At 35.2% G+C, this 23,126-nt stretch overlaps 1 protein-coding gene across 1 annotated transcript in view; it reads left to right on the top strand.

The window, feature by feature from the left end:
* VPS13C (vacuolar protein sorting 13 homolog C) overlaps positions 1-23,126 on the top strand; it is a 190,569-nt gene that overhangs the window by 121,950 nt on the left and 45,493 nt on the right. Inside the window, exons 53-64 of the mRNA XM_023510002.1 lie at positions 1,964-2,113; positions 2,280-2,544; positions 4,083-4,243; positions 4,565-4,686; positions 5,665-5,959; positions 7,933-8,322; positions 9,890-9,994; positions 10,803-10,967; positions 12,541-12,669; positions 12,950-13,083; positions 14,588-14,714; positions 21,345-21,580. Of these exons, the coding sequence (XP_023365770.1) occupies positions 1,964-2,113; positions 2,280-2,544; positions 4,083-4,243; positions 4,565-4,686; positions 5,665-5,959; positions 7,933-8,322; positions 9,890-9,994; positions 10,803-10,967; positions 12,541-12,669; positions 12,950-13,083; positions 14,588-14,714; positions 21,345-21,580 (2,279 nt within the window). The remainder of the gene's footprint in view (positions 1-1,963; positions 2,114-2,279; positions 2,545-4,082; positions 4,244-4,564; positions 4,687-5,664; positions 5,960-7,932; positions 8,323-9,889; positions 9,995-10,802; positions 10,968-12,540; positions 12,670-12,949; positions 13,084-14,587; positions 14,715-21,344; positions 21,581-23,126) is intronic.

Below are 23,126 nucleotides of genomic sequence, written 5' to 3'. Positions count from 1 at the left end.
GTCCTTTCACTATACTTTAGTTATTTTTTATTAAAAATGCTATTTATATTAGCATATAATTTTTATTTTTAGATGAATGTTAAAAAATGTTGCCAGTGTTATTTTCTAATAAGAGTGTGTATTGGTAGATGCAACACATAAGTGAAACTCTTTAAGATATTCGGTGATTTTTAAGGGTGAGAATATTTGAGAATAGCTGTTGTAGTTCATTCACTCTTTTGTGTCATCTTATTATGCTATTTCTTGAAAACGCTTCAGAATTTTAGATACTGAAACACATTTTTCAAGATTAACAGGAAAGTGTTAACAAATTGTCATAGCACGCCCCTTTGGGGCAGCTTGACTAAGGAGTCAGGCTCTGAAATTAATTCCACAAATTTTTTAGAGGAATCACTTAACTTTGTTTCCCAAGTAAAGTAGAAAAATGGTCTGAGTAAAGTAGAAGTTAAATTCTGACCTATCTCAGAATTGACATAGGCTAGCATATTTTACAAAGCTTTGAAATACTGTTAGAACAAAAAGTCTAATGGAATCTGATAGCTAGTTGAAAACTTCATATATTACTTATTTGTAGGTGTTATTGGTAAAAAGTAGAAGGAAAGAAACTGTTACTTCCAGATGGTACCTCCAAGAAGGATCTCTCTCTCTCTCTATTTATTTTCTGTTAAAAATTTTTAAATTCTTATGGATTCATAATAGTTATCTATCTTTATAGGATATATTTGATCTTTTGATATAGGCATACAATGTGAATTAGTCAAATCAGGGTAATTGAGATAGCCATCACCTCAGATATTTAATATTTCTTTGTGTCAGGAGCATTCTAGTTCTACCATATTAAAGTCTATCGTAATTATTGTTTATTATAGTCTCTATTGTGCTTTCAAATATCATTCATTCTATCTAACTCTTTATTTTTATACTACTAACCGTGCCTTCTTCATCCTCTCCTCCCTGCTGCCCTTCCCAGCCTCTGGCAGCCATCATTTTACTTGCTGTTTCCATGGGATCAGTTGTTTTTAACATTTTACATCCCCATATGAGTGAGAGCATGTGAGATTTGTCTCTCTGTGCCTGTTTTATTTTACTTAACATCACGTTCTCCAGTTCCTTCCATGTTGTTGCAAATGGGAGGATTTTATTCTTTTTTGTGGCTATGTAATTCCATGTGTATAGATGACACAATTTCTTTATTCATCCATTGATGGGCCTTAGGTCGATTCCATATCTTGTCTTTGTGAATAGTGTTGCAACAAACATGGAAGTGTAGATATCTTTTCAGTATATTGATTTCCCCTCCTTTGGATATATACCCCGCAATGGGATTGCCAGGTCATATGGTAGTTCTATTTTTGGTTTTTCCAGGAACCTCAACTGTTCGCCATAGTGGTTGCACTAATTTACATTCCTATCAACAGTGTGTGGGTTCCCCTTTCTGTGCATCATTGTCAGCATTCATTACTGCTTGTCTTATTTATAAAAGCCATTTTAACCAGGGCGAGATGACAGCTCACTGCAGTTTTCATTTGCACTCTCTAATGACTAATGATGTTGAACGTTTTTTCTTATACCCACTGGCCATTTTGTGTGTCTTCTAAGAAGTGTCTATTCAGATCTCAGTAAGGATCAATTTAGATTTCAGAGTCATCTTAGATTGCTCATCGATACATAATCACCAATTAGGTGATACTGAATAAACAGCTGTGCTTTGGAGAATGCACAAGAGATAAATATTGTAGTTGACTTTGATTATTTTTATGGCACAATTTTGAACACATGCATAGACTATGCACTGAACAAAAGAATGTTTATCTACATGAAATCAAAGTGAAGCAGTGAATATTTCTGGAAATAAGACTTTTGAAAATATAAAGTGAGCAATTTAATAGAACTGTATTGAGAATTTTAATTTTATTATTAATTGGCTAATAACGTAAATTTGTTATGTCATTTATTTTTATAGGTTAAGAAAAACCCAGTCCAGGATAAAAGTTTGATGCCAGGAGATGATTTTATTCCTGAGCCACAAATGGCAATTCATGTTTCTTCAGGGGATACAATGAATATGACAATATCCAAAAGTTGTCTTAATGTTTTCAACAATTTAGCAAAAGTATGTTTGATTCTTGCTTGGAATATCAAATAGAATTAAAAATGAAACTTTTATGGATTTTTTTTTTTGTCATCAGAATTACTTTTTGAAAAATGTAGTCACAGTATGTTTTTGGAAAGAATATACATTTTGCAGAAATATAATGTGACATTATGTTCTTTTTCAGGGTTTTTCAGAGGGTACTGCTTCTACTTTTGACTATTGTTTAAAAGATAGGGCTCCTTTCACGATAAAAAATGCTGTGGGAATTCCCATTAAGGTTCGACCCACTTGTAATCTCAGAGTAATGGGCTGTCCAGAAAAAACTGAAATTTTTGATATTGATACTGGCCAGAATTTGGAATTGGAATATGCTACCATCGAACCTTCACGTCAAGGGAAACTATCCATATTGAGCCGTCAAGAAAGCTCCCTCTTCAGTCTGACCTTTGGTAAGCTACATTTATTTTATTTGAAGGGCATCTTGGAGATTGTTGTTAGGGGCTTATTTTTTATAAAATATGAAGAGACTATTTTCCTGCAAATGTCTTAGGATACAATATTTCTAAAGGTCTTAAATATATAGTTGAAACTTGTCTCATTTTCTTCTAAACTTGAGAAAATTAAACTTTACTGATTTAATTTAAGTACCTTACAAAACTAGATTATTTATATGGCTTTAATATAGTAGAACCTGAGTATGGACTTAAGTCAACCTAATTTTCATAGACTGGACATGTACCACATGCAGGTATTAGTACAGTAGGCCTAGTTCCTTATGTTGACAAGTTTGTTGCAGTCCCTTGGGTGGTCAACTTATAGAGGTTCTACTACAATACAATGTTATTATATTATATAGCATAACATGCCTTTAAAAGGATCAGTTCAATGAGGAGAGAAAATAACTATATTCAGAAGTCCTGAAATAGTGACAGTAATTATTATAAGAAAAAGGACATCATTGGTGTATAGTTAAGAGAATAAGAAATAAATTGAATTTTGTGTTTATTTATTTTGAGACAGAGTTTCAGTCTGTGCCCTGGGTAGTGTATCATATACCTCATAGCAACCTCGAATTCCTGGGTTTAAGCAATTCCCTTGCCTCAGCCTCTTGAGTAGCTGGGACTACAGGTGCCTGCCACAATACCCAGCTAGTTTTTCTATTTTTAGTAGAGACAGGGTCTGGATCTTGGTCGGGTTGGTCTTGAATGTTGCAACCCCTAGACTCTGGTCTCGGTCACTGTAGGGAGGAACCAGGCGTGATATGGATTAGAAGTACAAGCTTGCGAGAGGTGGGCTAACCTTAAGTGCAGGGTAGCCCAGAGGCCCCTCCGCAATGGCTGTTTATTAAGGTTATGCACAACAGGTGTGGAGAGTTAAGGTAATTACATAGGAGGGCTGCATGTGTAAGGATTGCCATGTGCTCTTTCCTCAAGTGTTCTTTCCCCACAGTCCCCATGAAGAACCACTAAGCATCAATGTTTAACACATGCTTACTAGTGAGTGACCAATCTTATCTCATTCTGGAACACGGAGTTACTTGGAGGATTGCCCCCAAGTCACAGAACATCTCTAGGCTTGCCAGGAGTCTGTCCTGTTCTCAGTGTTTCCTTTTAATGTGATAAGAATCAGTAACTGTCCTTTGCAAGCATGGTGTCCATTCCTCTACACTTGAACTCCTGAGCTCAGGCTATCTACTTGTTTTGGCCTCCCAGAGAGTTAAGATTACAGGTATGAGCTAGAGTGCCTGGCCTGAATTTTGTTTTAATATTTTCAAAACCCTAAGAAAAATCATTTGGGTCAGCAGTTTTATATCAGCTGCTTTCCTTTCTTTGTTAGTTTTTGTCTTAGAACAGCATTTTATAGTGATCATTTCTAGTCTTGAGGAAAAATTCTCTTATCGTTATATTGAGGGGATGATGATTTTCTGTTATATAGAAATATTGGCAAGTTAATATTTGGAATTCTTTTCACTTACGCTCTGCCTTAGTACCTCATGGATATACAGAAGTTGCAAATATCCCTGTTGCCAGACCCGGACGGCGATTGTATAATGTCCGGAATCCCAATGCCAGTCATTCTGACTCGGTCTTGGTACAGATTGATGCAACTGAAGGGAATAAAGTAATTACCCTTCGCTCTCCTCTGCAGGTAACACTTTATAGTGGATTCTGTCCCTTTGAGTGCATTAAGAAATAGTAAATAATTTAGCTATGTGTAGGAGCAGAGTAAAACTTCCTTAAGTCGATATGGATTATTCAGAAATAAATATGTTACTATTTTTTAACTTCTACTTAAACATCGAATTTAATATATATGATGCTTACCTACCCTAAAATTTTTCAATTGCCTATAAAAGTATCTTCCAATACTGAGTTTGAAATTTTTTAAGTACTTTAGAAGTAATTTAAATCACATTTTTCTTTTGCACTTGTAAATTTTTTAACAACTTGTCATTCATTCTTCCAACAGATTAAAAACCATTTCTCCATTGAATTTATCATCTATAAATTTGTTAAGAATGTTAAGCTCTTGGAGCGCATTGGAGTAGCCAGACCTGAAGAGGAGTTCCATGTTCCTTTAGATTCATATAGGTAGATACTTCTCTGAATATACTAAGCTTTAAAAAACTTACAATACGTATTTTTAATTTTACGAATTTAGGATATATATTCTGGATAAAAACCTCTTACGTTGCAAAAGTCAGATTTAAGGCATGTGTCATTTATTCTTCTATAGCAATGGTTCTCAACCAGTGGGTCATGACTCCTTTGGGGGTTGAACGACCCTTTCACAAGGGTCGCCTAAATACATCCTGCATATCAGGATGAATCATTATGATTCATAACAATAGCAAAATTACAGTATGAAGTAGCAACAAAAATAATTTTATGGTTGGGGATTGCCACAACATGAGGAACTGTATTAAAGGGTCACGGCATTAGGAAGGTTGAGAACCCCTGTTCTATAGGGAAATACATTTATATTATCATTGAATTTACCAGGCAAAAATTGTGTATTTGATGTTTTAGAATTCTCTGAGATGTGTTTCTCTTAGATTGCCTTTGTATTTTAAATGGAAAAAAAATGTTTCTGAGGAAAAAGTTGTCACAATCTGTCTGTCTGGCTAGAGTGCAGTGGTGTCATCATACTCACTGCAACCTCAAACTCCTGGCTCAAATGATCCTCCTGCCTCAGCCTCTCATATAGCTAGAATTATAGACATGTGCCACCATGCCCCGCTAATTTTTTCTAATTTTAAGTAGTCTCGAACGCCTGAGCTCAAACTATCCTCCTGCTTTGGCCTCCCAGAGTTCCTGGTACTAACAGGCATAAGTCACCATGCCTATTCTGAAATGTGAAAAAAAAAAATTTAAGTTGGCTTTGGTTATAGACTGTTTTTTTCCAGAAAGTTCCTTTATGTGTTAGCTATGTGACTTTTTGGGGCTATGTCTTCTTTATCTGTCAAAATAGGAATAATAGCACCTACTTTGTAGAATTAGCATGAAAATTTAATGAGATTCTTTAAGTTGTTGATTAAAGCTTTTTTCTCACTGTTTTCTTTTTTGTAGATGCCAATTGTTTATTCAGCCAGCCGGAATCTTAGAGCATCAGTACAAAGAATCCACCACTTACATTTCCTGGAAGGAAGAACTTCACAGAAGCAAGGAAGTCAGATGCGTGTTGCAGTGTCCATCAGCCGAAGTCAGCTTCCTGCCTCTCATAGTGAATACAGTTGCTCTGCCTGATGAACTGAGCTACATAGGTGCACATGGGGAAGACTGGGATCCAGCTTACATCATTCACCTTTATCCTCCTCTCACTTTGCGGAATCTTCTCCCATATTCTCTAAGATATTTACTTGAGGTATATCTCTTTGTTTGATTTTTGTTCGTGGACAGTCAATTCTGATTTTGCTTTTTGGTGTTTTTAGTTGAGGTCAGTGTCATATAGAGCATATGTGTAATTCTTTAATAATGATAGCAAAAACTGGCATATAATCTATTATGTGCTTGGAACTATACTGTGTCCTTTACATGGATTAACATATTCCTTACATTAACTTCCTGAAATAGATACTATCATTAGACACATTTTTCCTATGAGGAAACTGAGTCACAGGCTCTCGGTCCCATGGCTAGTGACTAGTGCAGCTGGGATTTGGACCTGGATGGTTTGGCTCCTTGATCACTACCACTTTTCTCTGCTGTGTCTGCCATAAATTAAGAACTATAACCATCTCTTTATTAAGTAAAATTTCATTAACTAAATGATAGAAAAAAGCTAATGAAAAAAAATACTTCATCTTGAAATTTTTATGTTATGTTAACATTATGATTATTTGGCCCAAGGTTCTATTGAAAATAAAAACAATTATTGTCTTTTTTAAGAAATAATAGGGAGTATTTTCTAGTAATGGGGTATGAAATATTTTTAATGTTCTGCATACCATACTATTTTAAAACACAGTAATAATAGTCGACCTATCAGTACGTGTCATGCCTAATTATAAAACACAAAAATCTGGGAAGTGTTTGAAACCTAAATTATTCGTTTTCATTATCTAGCAATGAGCCTGAGTTGTGGAGACAAAAGTTAATTAAATGAACTAAATAGTATTTTGTTGGTGTGACTTGATGCAAAACAGGTAACACCTACTCAGTCCATTTGCATTGAACTGAGGGACCCGGGGAGGTCAACACCCACAAGCCCTCCACAAGGAGAGACAGGGGTGTGGCCTTCTGCAGTGTTCCTCACTGGCTTTTATTAAAATCTCAGACATGAGAAAATACAGTATAGCAGAAAGCTTCAAAGAGAGAGTTAAGGTTAAAAACAAGTAGTTTATCTTTTACTGCATGATAGAACTCCTAACATATCCTGTTGACTGCACTCCTGCCTTGCCTTCATCTTACCACTGCTAATGTACGACTTAGGGCTGAGACAGCATGCCGTGTCTGGGGGGTATTGGTTTAGTATGCTGTGTTTAGTGAGTACTCATGGCCAGCAGTGATTCTTGGCTTTTTCCCAGATTACCCTGTCCCTAGGGCCTAGGACTTTTAACCCTATACTTTATCTTATAGTATTTATACAAGAGAAGTTTTTTAATAAAGAAGCCAGATTTGTATGTTGCTGTTACTTATTTTTAAAACAATTCCATTTTACTTTGCCTGTCAGAGTTATTTAACATCACTTTCCTTATTCCATTCATTTGGGAACCATTAAGCGTGGTATGTGAATTGAGATTAAAGCTGAAGCCCAGATAAATGGTTCATTTAATGACATAGCTTGATGGGTGAAGAGAATGATATTGTAGGGACCACGCCTATAATTTATCCTAGTAGGGTACATGTGTGTATTTGTCTAAAGGTTGAATATAAATGTCTTAACACAACAATTATGAGAAAGACATGATGGCTATGTTAGCCAGTTGAATGAGAGTTTTCCAAACTGCATATGGAAGCAACATACTGTATCCTAAGATAGAATTAATGTACACAATTATGATCTAATAAAAAATAAATTTAAAAAAATGACATAGCTTGAATGGATAACGGTGAGGGTTCATACAAATCTCATTTTTTTCTCCTTAAAATTTTTGGTTACTGGCCAACTAATGGCCCAAAGTCGATTTCTACCTTTGACTGTGACATAGTTTTTTCTTTTTAGTTTTTAGTTATTATTGGACATTCATAGTATATAAACAAGGTACTTCAGGGAAGACTTGGCAGTTAACATGCATTTGGTTAATTATTTAGCATTTGTGTAAAATACGGATTGTGTTATTTCAGAGGTTTTCAGAAATACTAAACAAACTTAGTTTTTGTTTTGTTTGTTTTTAGGGAACAGCAGAAACGCATGAGCTAGCAGAAGGCAGTACTGCCGATGTGCTACACTCGAGAATCAGCGGAGAAATAATGGAATTAGTTCTGGTGAAATACCAGGGCAAAAATTGGAATGGACATTTCCGCATAAGTGATACACTTCCTGAATTCTTTCTTGTGTGTTTTTCCTCTGACTCCAGAGAAGTAATGACAGTCGACCTGTCAGTACATGTCAGGCGAATTGGCAGCCGGATGGTGCTGTCTGTCTTTAGTCCCTACTGGCTAATCAATAAGACTTCTCGGGTTCTCCAGTATCGTTCAGAAGATATTCATGTGAAACATCCAGCTGACTTCAGGGATATTATTTTATTCTCTTTCAAGAAGAAGAACATTTTTAGTAAAAATAAGGTGTGTTTTTGTTTCTATACCAGTTAAAATAGATAAATTTCTAATCTAGAAATTTGGGCATTATTTGCCCTGCCATCCTGTTTGCTAAATGCCATTGGTATGAATTAGGTCCGATTCTTCTTGAGGACTGTGTAATAAAGTGGGTTGTTAGGAACTAACAACAACAGTTTCTTGAGGCTATGTCATACCCTTTTCTCCAATGCCTATACAATTACTTCTGTTCTTGAATTAGTATTAGTATCAGAATAGCTTGATTTTATGTACTTTACCAGTGATTAAATGGCATTTCTAAAGATGCAACTGTTGAATTTAGCTTACATTAACTGAGCCTTCTTATGTATGAAACACTAAGCCAGGCCTTTGGGAGCAAAACCTACTGCCTGAGCCTGGTCCTTTGTGCTCTGGTTCTTCTCTGCTCCTCAGACCCATGTCTTGTTATTCCTCACCACAAGCTTTCCCAAGTGCTCACCTCTAGACTTTGGCATATGCTGCACCCACTGCCTAGACTGCCTCTTCTTGGTTGTCTGCAATCCATCCTTTGGCATTTTGCTCAAACTTGGTATGTGTATAGATTTTCTCACTATTTACAATGGGTAGGGATATCCTATCAATGAGTAGTGGTTCTCCTAAATTTTAGCATACATCTAAATTATCTAAAAGGAATGTGAAACTGATTGATGGGTCCTGCCTCTAAAGTTTGATTCACTAGGTCCGCGCAGGGTATGAGAATTTGGATTTCTAACAGACAAATTGATTCCCAGGTGATGCTAATGCAGCTAGTTTGGGGACCACTTTTGCGAATTACTGTGTTCAAGTATTGACTAATACATAGTATTGTAGTTTCTTGTTTATGTGTTGGATCTAAGGTTGTCTTCAGGTTTTAAATAATCTAATTGGGTTGATAGAGGTGGGATTATTTGGGGGCTCAGTTAGTTCTCTTCTGTAAGACATCATCTAAATCCCAGAGCCAGAAGTAAATTTCTTACCCTTACATTCTGATAGCATTTTTTACCTCTTGTATAGTTCTTACCACATTGAACCTTGTATTATAATCACTGCTATTTCCTTTTTTTCTCTGTGTAGTTGGAAACTCATTGGAAACAGGAAATATGTCCTGTTGTCTTCCCATCTGCCTATCAAAATACCTTCATACTGTATCTACTGAATAAAGTTAAAGACACACTTTAAGAGTTTGTTAGCTGTATAAGTCTAACACTGGGAAATATCATTTTGCATTAGGACACTGGCCCCATATGCCGGAGGTGGCGGGTTCAAACCCAGCCCCGGCCAAAAACTGTAAAAAACAAAAAAACCCACAAAGTTTCATTGGTATACATGTCTAAATTCACTATACTTACTGCACAGGTGAATGGGAAGATCAGAACTTTCACTGTGTTGTTTCTGAGAGTTTTCTGTGGTCATTACCCATTCCCAATATGGCTTTGATAATATTTTTCTGTGTCCCATGATATTAAAGAAAGTTTTAGTAATCTAGCAACTTTCCATCAAATAAAATTATGATAGTCTTTTAGGTTTCTCATATCATGGTGTCTTTTCCCTGGTATAGGTACAATTAAAAATTTCAACTAGCGCCTGGTCCAATGGTTTCTCATTGGACACAGTGGGAAGTTATGGGTGTGTGAAGTGTCCTGCCAGTAATATGGAATACCTGGTAAGATTCTGCTTGCTTATTTATCTTTGACTCAAGTCAACCTTTTTATATAGTTCAGTGAACAAGTTGGCTCCTAAAGGGTAGAGAAATTTGAATTCAAAGTATTATGTGGAGGGCTGTTATGTCTTCAGATTTTTATGGCCATTGGTATCAAAGTGAAATCTGAATTTTCCTAAGTTTAAAAGTGAGTTGAATCCATCTAAGGCAGCAGTTCTCAACCTGTGGGTCACGACCCACAGGAACTGTATTAAAGGGCCATTGCAATAGGAAGGTTGAGAACCACTGATCTAAGTGAGCAACTGTGTACTAGAATCTTTGTTCCATGCCCTAACCCTGCCATGTTCCAACCCTAACCCTGCCAAACATTTCTAAAATCCAAATTAGACTACTGCAAAAATTTGAATAATAATGCCAACTGACCTCTCTTATTGATTTGAAATTTCTATTTTGTTAATAATAAAATAGAATATTTTATTTAATATTTAATATTAAATAAAATCAGAAAACTTGAGCCTCTACAATAATTATAAAGCAATTTATGTTTGGAATGTTAAAAAGTAACAAATACTAGCCAAATTAAATTTGTCATTGCAATTCCTTATTAGTTTAACTGCTGATTGATAGTTTTGAATTGATTTGTGGTGGAGCCAAAATAAGGAACTAAATTTTTTTTTTCTAAGAAGGCAGTATTAGAATATGGCTTATAGTAAGTTACTTTATTTAAAATTCTTACTTTAAAGTATTTTAAGAAGTTGGTGTATATTTTTCAAAATGATTGAATGAAGTACTATTTGTTTTCTTCCTACAGGTTGGTGTTAGCATCAAAATGAGCAGTTTTAATCTTTCACGAATAGTTACTCTGACTCCCTTTTGTACTATTGCAAACAAGTCATCATTAGAACTGGAAGTTGGTGAAATTGCATCTGATGGCTCGATGCCAACTAGTAAATGGAACTATATTGCTTCATCAGAGGTAAAATTTTTCTTTACTATAACTGGTTCCTAAAATATAGAAATAAATATTGACATATAAGTAAGAATTGTATATACCTCTTCATCATACTCACTTTGCTGTCATATTTATGTGTTAAAATGTGACCGCCAGCTTTGAAAGACTTTTCTTTCATACTGTGACCATAGGTTAAAAAAATTTTTTTAGTGATGTTTGCCATTCTCCTAGTCCTAGATGGTTAATAATTTTCTAGTTCTTCCTGTATGTGTGGAACATATATATGTCCTATAAAATTACACAGAGAAAATTTCACTATAGTCAACATACTGTCTCTGTGTTCAAGAAGCTATAATTTTGTTGGAAGAGCCTAAGACTCATGAATCAGTACATGGAGAGAAAGGTGGTCATATGTGGTAAGTTATAGGTGGTTGTAGAATTTCCAAGTGAGCTAGAAATTTCCTTGAAAATTAACTAAAATTCCACCCTCCCACTTTACAGAAAACTGAGTTTCAGACTTTTCCAAAATTAATAAAGTCATTGGTAGTTGGAATGGTGTTCTAGATCAAAACATGTTTCATAGAAATGGGATTTGAGCTAAACTTATGAGTAAGATTGAAGAGGTGAAGAATATGAGAAATGAGTGGGAGAAGACAGGTGCAGAGATAAGCATTAGTACTTGACTTTGAGTTTTCAGGCAAGCCAGCTGACCCTCAAGATAGCTGAAGGCCATTCTTCTATTCTTATAAAAAAGATTGTACAGTTATTTTTAAAAATACTTAGCAAAAGGCTTAAGAGGAAGGATTCCAACTTAAATAAATTTAGAGTTCTAAGAGACACGCTCTTTTCAATTATATGATGATTTCCATAGAATTTATTGTCTATCTTTAAAGTATGTTTGATAACAGTAGTATTTTTACTCAGAAATAGAATTTACCCAGTATTCTCTAACAAAAGGACATTTTGTATTAGGAACTAAACTTCCAGTTTTATAGATAAGAAAACTGAAACTCAAAAGTAGTACATGGTTTGATTAAGATCAAACAGCTTAGATGACGAGTGGTTCTTAACCTGTGGGTCGCGACCCACAGGAACTGTATTAAAGGGCCACGGCATTAGGAAGGTTGAGAACCACTGGTTTAGATGATAGTGTAAGGACTTCCAGCAAGATATGTGGTAGTGTCTCTTCTGCCTTCTTCTGGTTTATCTAGGGTAGAATACTCTGTGGAAGAATTCATCATGTATTAATTTATTAAAATAGAATATACGCCAAAGCAAATGTTATTAAGATCATATATTTTAAGTAATTAAGATATTTGAGGCATTCTTAATCAATAGGTTCTTTCATTTCTTATGGTATAAATATACCAAGTGCATATATATTCATATGTCTGTATTTTCCTGATGAGCTTTCTTTGGTTTCATAAGTAGTCATTATATTGTCAGTAATTTTAATATGAGATGCAGATGGCCGATTTTAAGAAACTTAGTGATTATTTAATCAAGATCAGATTTTCAAGTTGAAAACTTAATTAGGCAACGTCTTATATATACCACAGTATTGTTTCATGACTGCTACTCACTTTTATATTTTTAGTGCCTTCCATTTTGGCCTGAAAATTTGTCAGGCAAACTTTGTGTGAGAGTGGTTGGCTGTGAAGGATCTTCCAAACCATTCTTTTATAACCGCCAGGATAATGGCACTTTATTAAGTTTAGAAGATCTGGTAAGTTTTCATATTTTAAAATAAATTGTTTTTGATTCTTAAAATTTACCTTAAATATTTCATTAAACCATGCTATAAATATCTCTACTGGTAAATTATTTGAAGGTGCTGTGGTATTAACATAAAATGCTATATATACATGTGTGAGGGTTCAAGCTAATTTGGTTTTTATTAAGAACTTAAGAAAACAAAGCTTTCATGTGTATGTAACTGATTAAAATTCCGTATGTAGGTGAAGTTTAAAACAAGGCATCAGACAAACTCTTTTTTTCTACAATAGAATTGCGGTATCTTGGTGGATGTAAACACTGCCGAGCATTCAACTGTCATAACTTTTACTGATTACCATGAAGGATCTGCCCCTGCCCTGATAATAAATCATACGCCATGGGACGTCCTCATCTACAAACAGAGGTACAAAAACAATTAATGGAAAACTGATTTCTTCTGGGCAATACTTGGGTTTCACATTTCAAATGTTCTCAGATTTTCTGAGGGTAATATGGCAAACATGCTGCTTGTTACTGATATCCTCAGCATGTTTTGAGGTGGTACTCTGTAAATAAGCATGTTAATATTGCTGCAGCAAAACAGGGATATTCACACCAAGTGGGATAAATAGGAGCCGGTAATAGCCTCTGGTTCAGATTAGCTCTTGCTTTCAAATAGCTTTCAGCACCAAACTTCCAGACAAATCTTTGGGCTTCTGGAGCTTTAAAAATTTCAGAATGGCAGATCAGGTAGTAAGCCTGGTTAAGCATTACTTTCCCTTGTAATCTGGTAGTGCTCAGTGAATTTCTCTCTGTAAACCATATCTAGTTTTTTGGCTGGGAGCAGAGTTGGTTAAAGAAGAAAATAGATGAGGAGATAATGGTGTCGAATGTACAGTGTGGGCTGACAGGAGTTTTGCTTCCCTTGCCTTGCTGTCATTTGGTTTAGATGATGCTGCTATTTGATGGTAGACAGTTTAAGGCCTTAAAGTATATAATAATATATATATATATATTTATGCACCTATACATACGTGTAAATGCATGCATATATGTAAAATGTTTGAAGATTTTCCTATTCTTAACTCTTCGTGAAGTAAACCCAGATAGAAGAGATTTGAAACCCAGTTGGATTACTTTTTTTCCAGGTCTCTGGAATGTTTTTTGGATTATTATGTGGACAGTTCCTTCTTAAACTTTAATGATCAAGTTAAAAATTTCTTAGGAATTTTGTTAAGATACAGATGTATAGATTCTGATTTAGTAAGTTTCAGGTGGGGTCCAGGGTTTTGCATTTCCAGCAAGTCCCCAGGTAATGCTGATGATGCTGGGCCACAGACCATACTTTGTGTAGTAATGGTATGGATCCTTTTTTTCTTTTTTCTAAAACTCGTAAAGTCTTAAGTACTGTATTTGATTAAAAAGTTTAGCTGAGTGTAGTGATACACACCTGTGGTCCTGACTGCTCAAGAGGCTGAGACGGGAGGATCACTTGATCCCAGGAATTCTAGGATTCTATGATCCTGCCTGTGAATAGCCACTGCACTGCAGCCTGAGCATCATAGATGCCATCTCTTTAACAGAAAGTTTAAGCACTAAGTGAAATTGTGTTACTAAAGATACTTACCATTCATGCCATTTCTGCAGGTAGACTCTGATGTGCTGGTCTCTTTACCTGATGAATGTCATTGGTCTGAGTCTGCCTGGAACAATTGAGAGTGCATGGAAGCTTTGGGAGGGGCAGTATTCTGTTTCCCCAATCTAAAAATCATTACTGGTTTAGTGGACCTTTTAGGGTACTTATTTTTAGGCAGTGTTTTATGAACTAAGGCAAGCTCATAGGACTTTCGTGCCAATCCTCTCTTCTATTGGTCTACCTTTCTCAAGGCCAAGATATTCCAGTTACCCCTCTGTTAATTGTGTTTTAGTGGGTCACCAGAGCAAGTGGAATTGCTGCCGAGACAAGTTCGGCTTTTTGCCTGGGCAGATCCTACTGGTACCAGAAAACTTACATGGAGATATGCAGCAAATGTTGGAGAACACGATCTGTTAAAGGTATTACTTGGTGTGAATGGTGCTGTGTGAGTTGCCTGCTTGCATGGGAAGTAGACAAGCTAACTTCACCAAGTCTTCCATGTCCTTACTGAACTAAAAATGAATTAGAAGTTTTTTTTTTTTTTTTTTGGTAGAGACAGAGTCTCAGTTTATTGCCCTCAGTAGAGTGCTGTGGCGTCACACAGCTCACAGCAACCTCCAACTCCTGGGCTTAGGCGATTCTCTCACCTCAGGCTCCTGAGTAGCTGGGACTACAGGCGCCCGCCACAATACCCAGCTATTTTTTTGCTGCAGTTTGGCTGGGCCAGATTTGAACCCGCTACCCTGGGTATATGGGGCTGGCGCCCTACCCACTGAACCACAGGTGCTGCCCAAATTAGAAGTATTTTTTAATAAATTACTTTTCGACTTTAGATCACAAATACTGTAGTTCAAAGCAATATTTTATCTTAGATTAATCCAAATAATTTACTTACAGTTTTAAAAAATAGGCCTGCTTTGTCTTGACCAAGATAAGACCAGTAAAACACCTTTTTTATAAACCTTTATAAAAGGAGGGAATTTTAAGGGTAAATGAAAATAACTTTATTTTGAACATTTCTATATGCCTGTTTGCTGTTAGGTTTTTAGGCATGTTTTCCTAAGCAAGGGGATATGTTATTAATTAGTTAATTTATTTATTTTTGAGACAGAGTCTCACTATGTAGCCTTTGGTAGAGTGCTCTGGTATCACAGCTCAAAGCAACCTCAAACTCTTGGGCTTAAGCGATTCTGTTGCTTCAGCCTCCCAAGTAGCCGGGACTATAGACACCTGCCACAGTGCCCGGCTATTTTTTGCTTATAGTTGTCCTTGCTGTTTGGCAGGCCCAGGCTAGGTTCAACTCACCAGCTCCCATGTATGTGGCTGGCACCTTAGCCACTGAGCTATAGGCACCAAGCCAGGCATATGTGTTATTAATTAGTGAAGTCAGATAATATGTAAATTATCTCATATAAGACATTTAATGAAATATTTGTAGAAACAATGTTTAGGTAGCCAGATTAATTGAATGTGTCATTTCTTAGAGTCTTAGACTCTGAAATAGGCTTAAGAATTCATCTGCCAATCTCCCATCTGATACAAGAATTCCTCCTGAATTAGTTAGTGATAGATCATTCAGTTTCTGTGTGAATATATTCCATCTAATCCTAAATTTTAATTAGAGCAATTATAAAGATTATATTTTTAAAGCTTTCAATTAGTAGAACCAAAGTTAGCAAGAAAGGAATTTCAAAACAGTTGAGAAAGTGAAAATAAAGAAAACTTTTTCCTTAACAAAAGTAAACCTGAGAAAGTATGTAAGTGACAGATAATGTTTATTGAGTGCATACTATATAATCATATGTTAATGAATTTCACATAGTATTACAAAGTCTTATGATAGGAATTTGGGATTTCTGGTTGGCATTAAAAATCAGATCTGCCTGGTTGGCATTAAAAATCAAATCTGCCTGACTTCAAAGTCCTCCTTGAACTTTTCCCACCAGACCATACTTTCTATCAACTATGTCAGCAAATAAACATAGTTCGAATTTCCCGATTAAAAGACAAATGCATGCAGATTAAATTAAAAAATTATAGCTAACTATATGCCACTTGCAAAAGATCTGCCTTAACTAAACTAATACATAAAATTATAACCATAAAGAGATAGTAAAGATTGAACAGGCAAATTAAATAAAAAGAAAGCAAAATTGTTGGTTTTAATTTCTTTCTTTCTAAATTGACAATAGTTGTACATATTTGGGGGATACTGTGATATTTTGATAGCAGTGATCAAATCAGGGTAATTAGGATATCCATCACCTCAAACATTCCCTCCTTATGAGTTTTTTGGAGTAGTTTGAGTAAAATTGGTACTAGTTTTTTGAATGTTTGGTAGAATTAAAACACTGAATCCATCAGGTCCTGGGCTTTTCTTTGATAGGAGACTTTATTACTGCTGTAATCTTGGTACTTGTTATTAGTCTGTTAAGGTTTTTCATGTCTTCGTGGTTCCATCTGAGTAGGCTGTATGTGTCCAGGAATTTATCTATTTCTTCTAGGTTTTGTTCATATATAGTTGCTCATAATGGACTCTCGTGATCCTTTATCTTTCTATAATAGCAATGGTTGTATCTCTTTTTTTATTTGTGGTTTTATTTGCTTGGGTCTTCTGTTTTTCTTTATCTAAAGATTTATCGACTTTGCTTATTTTTTAAAAAGCCAACTTTTTGTTTCACTGATCTTTTGTAACTTTTTCAGGCATGCTTCATTTATTTTGCTCTAATTGTTGCTATTTTTTTTCTTATACTACTTTTGGATTTGATTTCTTCTTGCTTTTCTAGTTTCTTAAGATGTATCATTAGATTGTTTATTTGGAATATTTCTGCTTTTTTGATGTAAGTGTTTAGCTTCGTCCTTAGTACTATTTGTTGTAGTGTTTAAACTTTGGTATGTTGTGTGTCTGATTTTATTTGTTTGAAGAAGTTTTTAAATTTCCTTCTTAATCTCTTCCTTGACCATGGTTTGTTCAGGGGCGTGTTTGCTTTCCATGTTTGTATAGTTTCCAGAGTCCTTCTTGTTATTGATGTCCCACTGTAGTCAGAAAAGATACTTGACGTTATTTTTTTTAAATTTGTTGAGACTTATTTTGTGGCTTAACATATGATCTGTCCTGGAGAATGTTCCACGTGCTGATGAGAAGTGTGTGTATTCTATATAAGTTGGATGAATGTTCTGTGCATGTCTGGGAGGTCCATTTGGTCTAGAGCAGTGGTTTTCAACCAGTCTTCTGTGGGAGAATCTTAGATGTGCTGTGAAAAAATTTTAAAGATCATTAGTTAAATAATTTTCAAAAGAAGTTCAAAGCATAGCAAATATATTCTTTTTTTTAACTCTTTTTTCTGGATCAATATAACTTAAGTGTGCCATGGAAGTTTTAACTATAGGTTCAAGTGTGCCGTGAGATGAAAAATGGTTGAACAACACTGGTCAGAATGTTGAGTACAGCTTAATTCTAATGTTTACTTACTGATTTTCTGTCTGGATGATGCGTCTGCTACTGAGAGGAGGTTATTGAAATCTCTTACCATTATTACATTGAAGTCTGTCTCTCCCTTTAAATCTGCTAATATTCGTTTTATTTACCTGGGTGCTCTGGTGTTGGGTGCATATATATTTACAACTTTTATATTCTCTTGCAGAATTGACCCCCTTAACATTCTATAGCGAACTTCTTTGTCTCTTTTTATAGACTTTGACTTGAAGTCTGTTTTATCTAAGTATTAACTATTCCTACTCTTTTTTGATTTCCACTTATGTGATATATGTTTTTCCATACCTTTCAATCTATGTGTGTTTTTATAGGTGAAATGAGTTTCTTGTAGGCAGTATGTTAGGTCTTTTTCTCTTAATTCATTCAGCAACTCTGTCTCATTTAATTGGAGAATTTAGTCCATTAACATTCAATGTTATTATTAATGCCTAAGGACTTACTATTGCAATTTTTACTTGTTTTCTGTTTTTTTCCCCCCTAACCCTCCTTTCTTTCTTTCATCCCTGATTTTCTCTGGTAGTATGTTTTGGCTTGTTGCCTTTTTACTTTCAGTGTATTTATTATAGATTCCTGGTTTGTGGTAACCATGAAGATTACAAAAAACAACTTATAAACATAACATGTCATTTTAAAAAAGATGACAACTTAACTTTGGTTAAAAAAAAAAAGAAAACCAAGGACAAACTGAAAAACTCTACATTTTAACTTCATCTTCTCACAGTTTGGCTTTTTATCATTTCAATTTACATCTTTTTTTGTTTGTTTGTTTTTTGCAGTTTTTGGCTGGGGTTGGGTTTGAACCCAGTACCTCTGGTATATGGGGCCAGCATCCTACTCCTTTGAGCCACAGGTGCTGCCCTCAATTTACATCTTTTTATAGTGCCTATCTTGTAGCAGATTGCTGTAATTATTATTTTTGATAAATCTATCTTTTAGTCTTCACTCTAGAGACATAAGGAAATTGTATATCATAATTACAGTAGTAGGGTATTCTGAATTTGTATGTGTACTTATTTTTATGAATGAGTTTTAAATGTCTTCTTTCATTTCTTCCTTTCTTCTTCCTTTCTGTTTTCTTTTTCTTTCCTTTTTTTAAGTTATTCAAGTAAAGTAATGGAAGTGGAGAAGGAATAAAGAAATCTGTAAGTGGTGTGATCAGTTATTTATTAACACAACTGTACTGAGACCCGCCCACATGTTTTCTTTTAATATATTATCATCCTTTTCTTTCATAATGAAGACCACTCCCATTTGGAAATATATTTCTCAGTTCCAGCATTTCTGTTTGATTTTTAAAATTTCAATCTCTGTTAAATTTCTCTGATGAACTTCTGAATTGTTTTTCTGTGTTATCTTTTGGAGTTTGCTGAGTTTCCTTCGAATTATTTTGAGTTCTTGATCTAAGAGTTCACACATTGCTGTCTTAGTAAGTTTGGTTACCGGCTCTTTGTCCACTTGGGGAGGTCATGGTTCCTTGTCTGCTGTTGTTTCGTGTGGACATACTTCTGTGACTCCTAATTGAAGAATGAATTATTCCAATCTTTGCTCTCTGACTTGTTTCAGAATTTCTAGATTATGTTTGCTTAGAGGTCCTCTGCAGTTGTCTGTGGGTCCCCTTAACCTAGAACTCCCTGTTTTTAGGCACTAGATGGCGCCTTCCACCCAGGTTTGCCCTGGCTTTTGGAATTACTGGCACATTGCCCACTTTCTGTGGGAGGGATTCCAAAAGGGATACCTACCCTGGCTGTGCAGGAAGGCTGGCTACGGGTTCATACCCCGAAGACATGGACTGTGCCTTCCATAATATGGTGCTGCTGAATAGCCACTCTGAATTGGCATCTCCTTTGAGATAAAGAGCAGAGTTTCGTGGTGTGGGGTTTCTTGTGGAACTTCTCCTGTTTGTCTTTACCTGCCCTCAGGAGTTTTCCTCCCTGCAGGCAGTGGTAATGCCGTCCCTCGGGTCTAGGCCAGTGGTTCTCAACCTTCCTAATGCCATGACCATTTAATACAGTTCCTCGTGTTGTAGTGAAAATAATTTTGTCGTTGGGGGTCACCACAACATGAGGAACTGTATTAAAGGGTGTGGCATTAGGAAGGTTAAGAACCACTTTAGGCAGTGATGTTTTTTTCTTTAAGAGAACCCAAGATCATGGGAAGCTGGCTGAACTCCTTGACCTCACTTTTTCCAGTGTAGAAAATATGAATCCAGGAGGAATTTTCCACACATGGTGCCTGACGTACTGGGAGAGGAGCTTCACAGATAGAGAAGTTTGTTTTTCCTACTGTCTAATTGGAGTTTTTCAGTTCTTTGTGGTATCAGGGAACATCTTAAACTCAGATTTGAGTTCTGGGATATTTCTGGTAATAATATTGAATTTGTGTTTGGATTTCTTTGGGAAAGGTTGATTGTTTCTGCTTTGTCATTTTCGTAATGTTACTCTCTCTGTTGAATTTAATTTCTCACCAATTTTAGTTTAAAGCAAAATCATTAAATAGATTATGATAATTTGACAAAGAATGATAGCCATACCCTTCATGCAATGAATAGCATCACAGCAACATACTAAACTTAAAATGCTGAAATACAATTCATAAAGGACACTTGAACATATTTAATTTTCAACAGATCAAATAGATGAATAACAGATAGAATTATAGAGTATTGGAATAATAACTGATTTTGGACTAAGATACATATAAAATTTTTAGTTTATAAAGAAAATTCACCTTAAAAGGTATTTTAAAAATTTGATGGCATATTAGAGTAAAAAAAAAAAGTTGGACAGACTACCTTGACCATACCCTTAAGATAATAATAAAATTTAAATGGCAACATTTAGCTATTCCTATGATCTTGGTTGTTTATTTTTTTTTCCCCCAGGACAGCGTAAGATGAAAAGTACAGAGTAGGCTCTGTGCTGCCTGTTGAAACGAATTACTGTTATGTTTCTGTTAAGCGCAGAAGGAAGTGGAATTTATTATTATTTTAGTCTCTGAAAACGGTGGCCAGATCAAGCCCAGTATTAAGTGCTATATGTAACCCTCATCCAAGAAGGTTATTCTTAGTGAATCTTAGTAGAAGCTGATCACCATAGTTTATTTGGCATTGTGATTTACATAAATATTTCCTTTGTTGTAGCTTATTACAGCTCAGAAATAAACTAAGTTAGTTTTGCCTGAGAGTTCTTTTCTAAAAACTTTGCGAACCATTCTGTTCTCCAATTTGGAGTCAAGTTATCATGTTATGGCCTTGTTATCACCAGATGATACTCTTGTTCCTGCTTGGTGCCCTCTGAGTACTAACTGGGGAACTCAAACTGAGGTATAAAAAACTAATCACTAGTAATCTTAGTCATTGTTTGATAATCATTGGTGAGTATGTTTTAAAGTGTATTGTAGCTTTATTTAATATATTTCATTTTGATGGTTAGAATTTTTCAATTTGTAGTTAACGCTTTTCAAACTTTTCTAATCTTGCTGTGTTTCTATAGTTCAACTTTGTGTAATAAAGCATTACTATTTGGGGGTTTAACAAAGTCTTTCTTCTTCTCAGGATGACTGTGGACAGTTTCCCTATGATGCAAACATTCAAATACACTGGGTATCATTTCTGGATGGGCGTCAGAGAGTTTTGCTTTTCACAGATGATGTTGCCTTGGTTTCCAAAGCACTGCAGGCAGAAGAAATGGAACAGTCCAACCATGAAGTAACCTTGTCTCTCCACAGTCTTGGGCTTTCACTGGTTAACAATGAAAACAAACAGGAAGTTTCATACATTGGGATAACCAGGTATGTAAGAAGGAAAACAGGCATCAGAAACCCTCAAAGTTCCTAAGATCCGGTTTGATGAAAGTAAACTGATACCTGTTCCAAATTTGATGTGCTCTATATTCATTTAGTAAAACTTAATAATTGTGTGAACTGCTAGTTAAAAGTCCCAAGGATAGAGAGATGACTGAGATTCTGTGTACTGCCTTTGCCTTCACAATGCTTGTTGATTAGTGCGGAAAGAAAGTGGTCTGCTTCTTTCTTTGTTGTCTGAATGTGTTTTTTAAAAATGAATTATAAGAATGCTGAGAAGCTATACACTATACAAAGAAGGACATACATGTGCAGTGGAAATATAGAGGTTGCAAGTAACTAATTTGTTTTGTGCAATAGAAGTTGGACAAAATGGCATGGGTCAGGGAAAGCAACAGAAATAAGTTGGAAAAAAGGTTCATAGAGGATGCAGTCTTTGATACGAGGATTTCATCTGTAATGCGTGGTCATTCAGAACTTTGTATGGGACCACTTCTTTTCTCTGGTTCTGTTTATACCTATATAACAAAAATATTTGCATACTTATTTGGTTTTTAAAATCACACGTAATTTGGTAGAAGTTTCATTCTTTTTTTGGAGGCTGATAGGTAGAACAGTTAACATGGTACCAAATGTAACCAGCATGAGATGTATCAATAATCACATGTTTAGGGAATTAAAAACAAATTAAGGAGAAAATTAAGTAAATAGATTATATAATGTACTTTGTATAACACCTTAAAAATTACAGGTTCTGTAAATGGTGTCATACGTACCGTTAGTATAGCATTAATGTGTTTATGTGTATATAAATAATATCTTCTCTTGGTTATACAGTTCAATATTATATGGTATTTTAAAATAAATGTGAAAGTCATTTTAGTCATATAGATCTGATTTTGTCTTTTTTGTTGTTGTTGTTCTTTGATATAACTTCTTTTTAATATTATATGTGCTATCCTACCTTGTCAGGTTGGTCTTTACTTACAAGGACATTTAAAAAATTCATCTAAAAGAATTCGATTGCCTTTTTTCCCCACATGGTACACATTCAGTAAAACCCAAGTTTTAAAAGCTATCTATTTGTTTGTTTATTTATTTCAAGCAGTTTTAGGTCTAGAGAAAACTTTAGTATGGTGTTCCCATATATCCACAACCCTGTTTCCTCTGTTATTAGCATCCTGCAGTGGTGTACATTTGAAACTACATTACTGTTATCTAAAGTCTGCAGTTTATATTAAGGTTTATTCTTTGTGTTCTCCTTTCTGTGAATTTTGAGAAATGTATAATAATATATATTCACTATTACAGAGATCCACAGAATAGTTTCACTATTCCCTGAAAGTCCCCTGTCGTCTTCCTGTTATTCCCTTTCTCTTACTCCTAAACCTCTGGAAACCACTGATCTTTTTACTATCTCAAAAGTTTTTCCATTTTCAGAATTTCATATAGCTGGAATCGTATAGTATGTAACCTTTTCAGACTGGCTTTTTTTCACTTAGCGATATGCTTTTAAGATTCCTCCATTTCTTTT

Source organism: Otolemur garnettii, unplaced genomic scaffold, assembly GCF_000181295.1.
Source record: "Otolemur garnettii isolate 467f Iridium unplaced genomic scaffold, OtoGar3 scaffold00011, whole genome shotgun sequence".
Classification (NCBI taxonomy): Eukaryota; Metazoa; Chordata; class Mammalia; order Primates; family Galagidae; genus Otolemur; species Otolemur garnettii.
The sequence above is the reverse complement of the archived record's forward strand: the minus strand, read 5'-3'. Positions and strand labels throughout refer to the sequence as shown.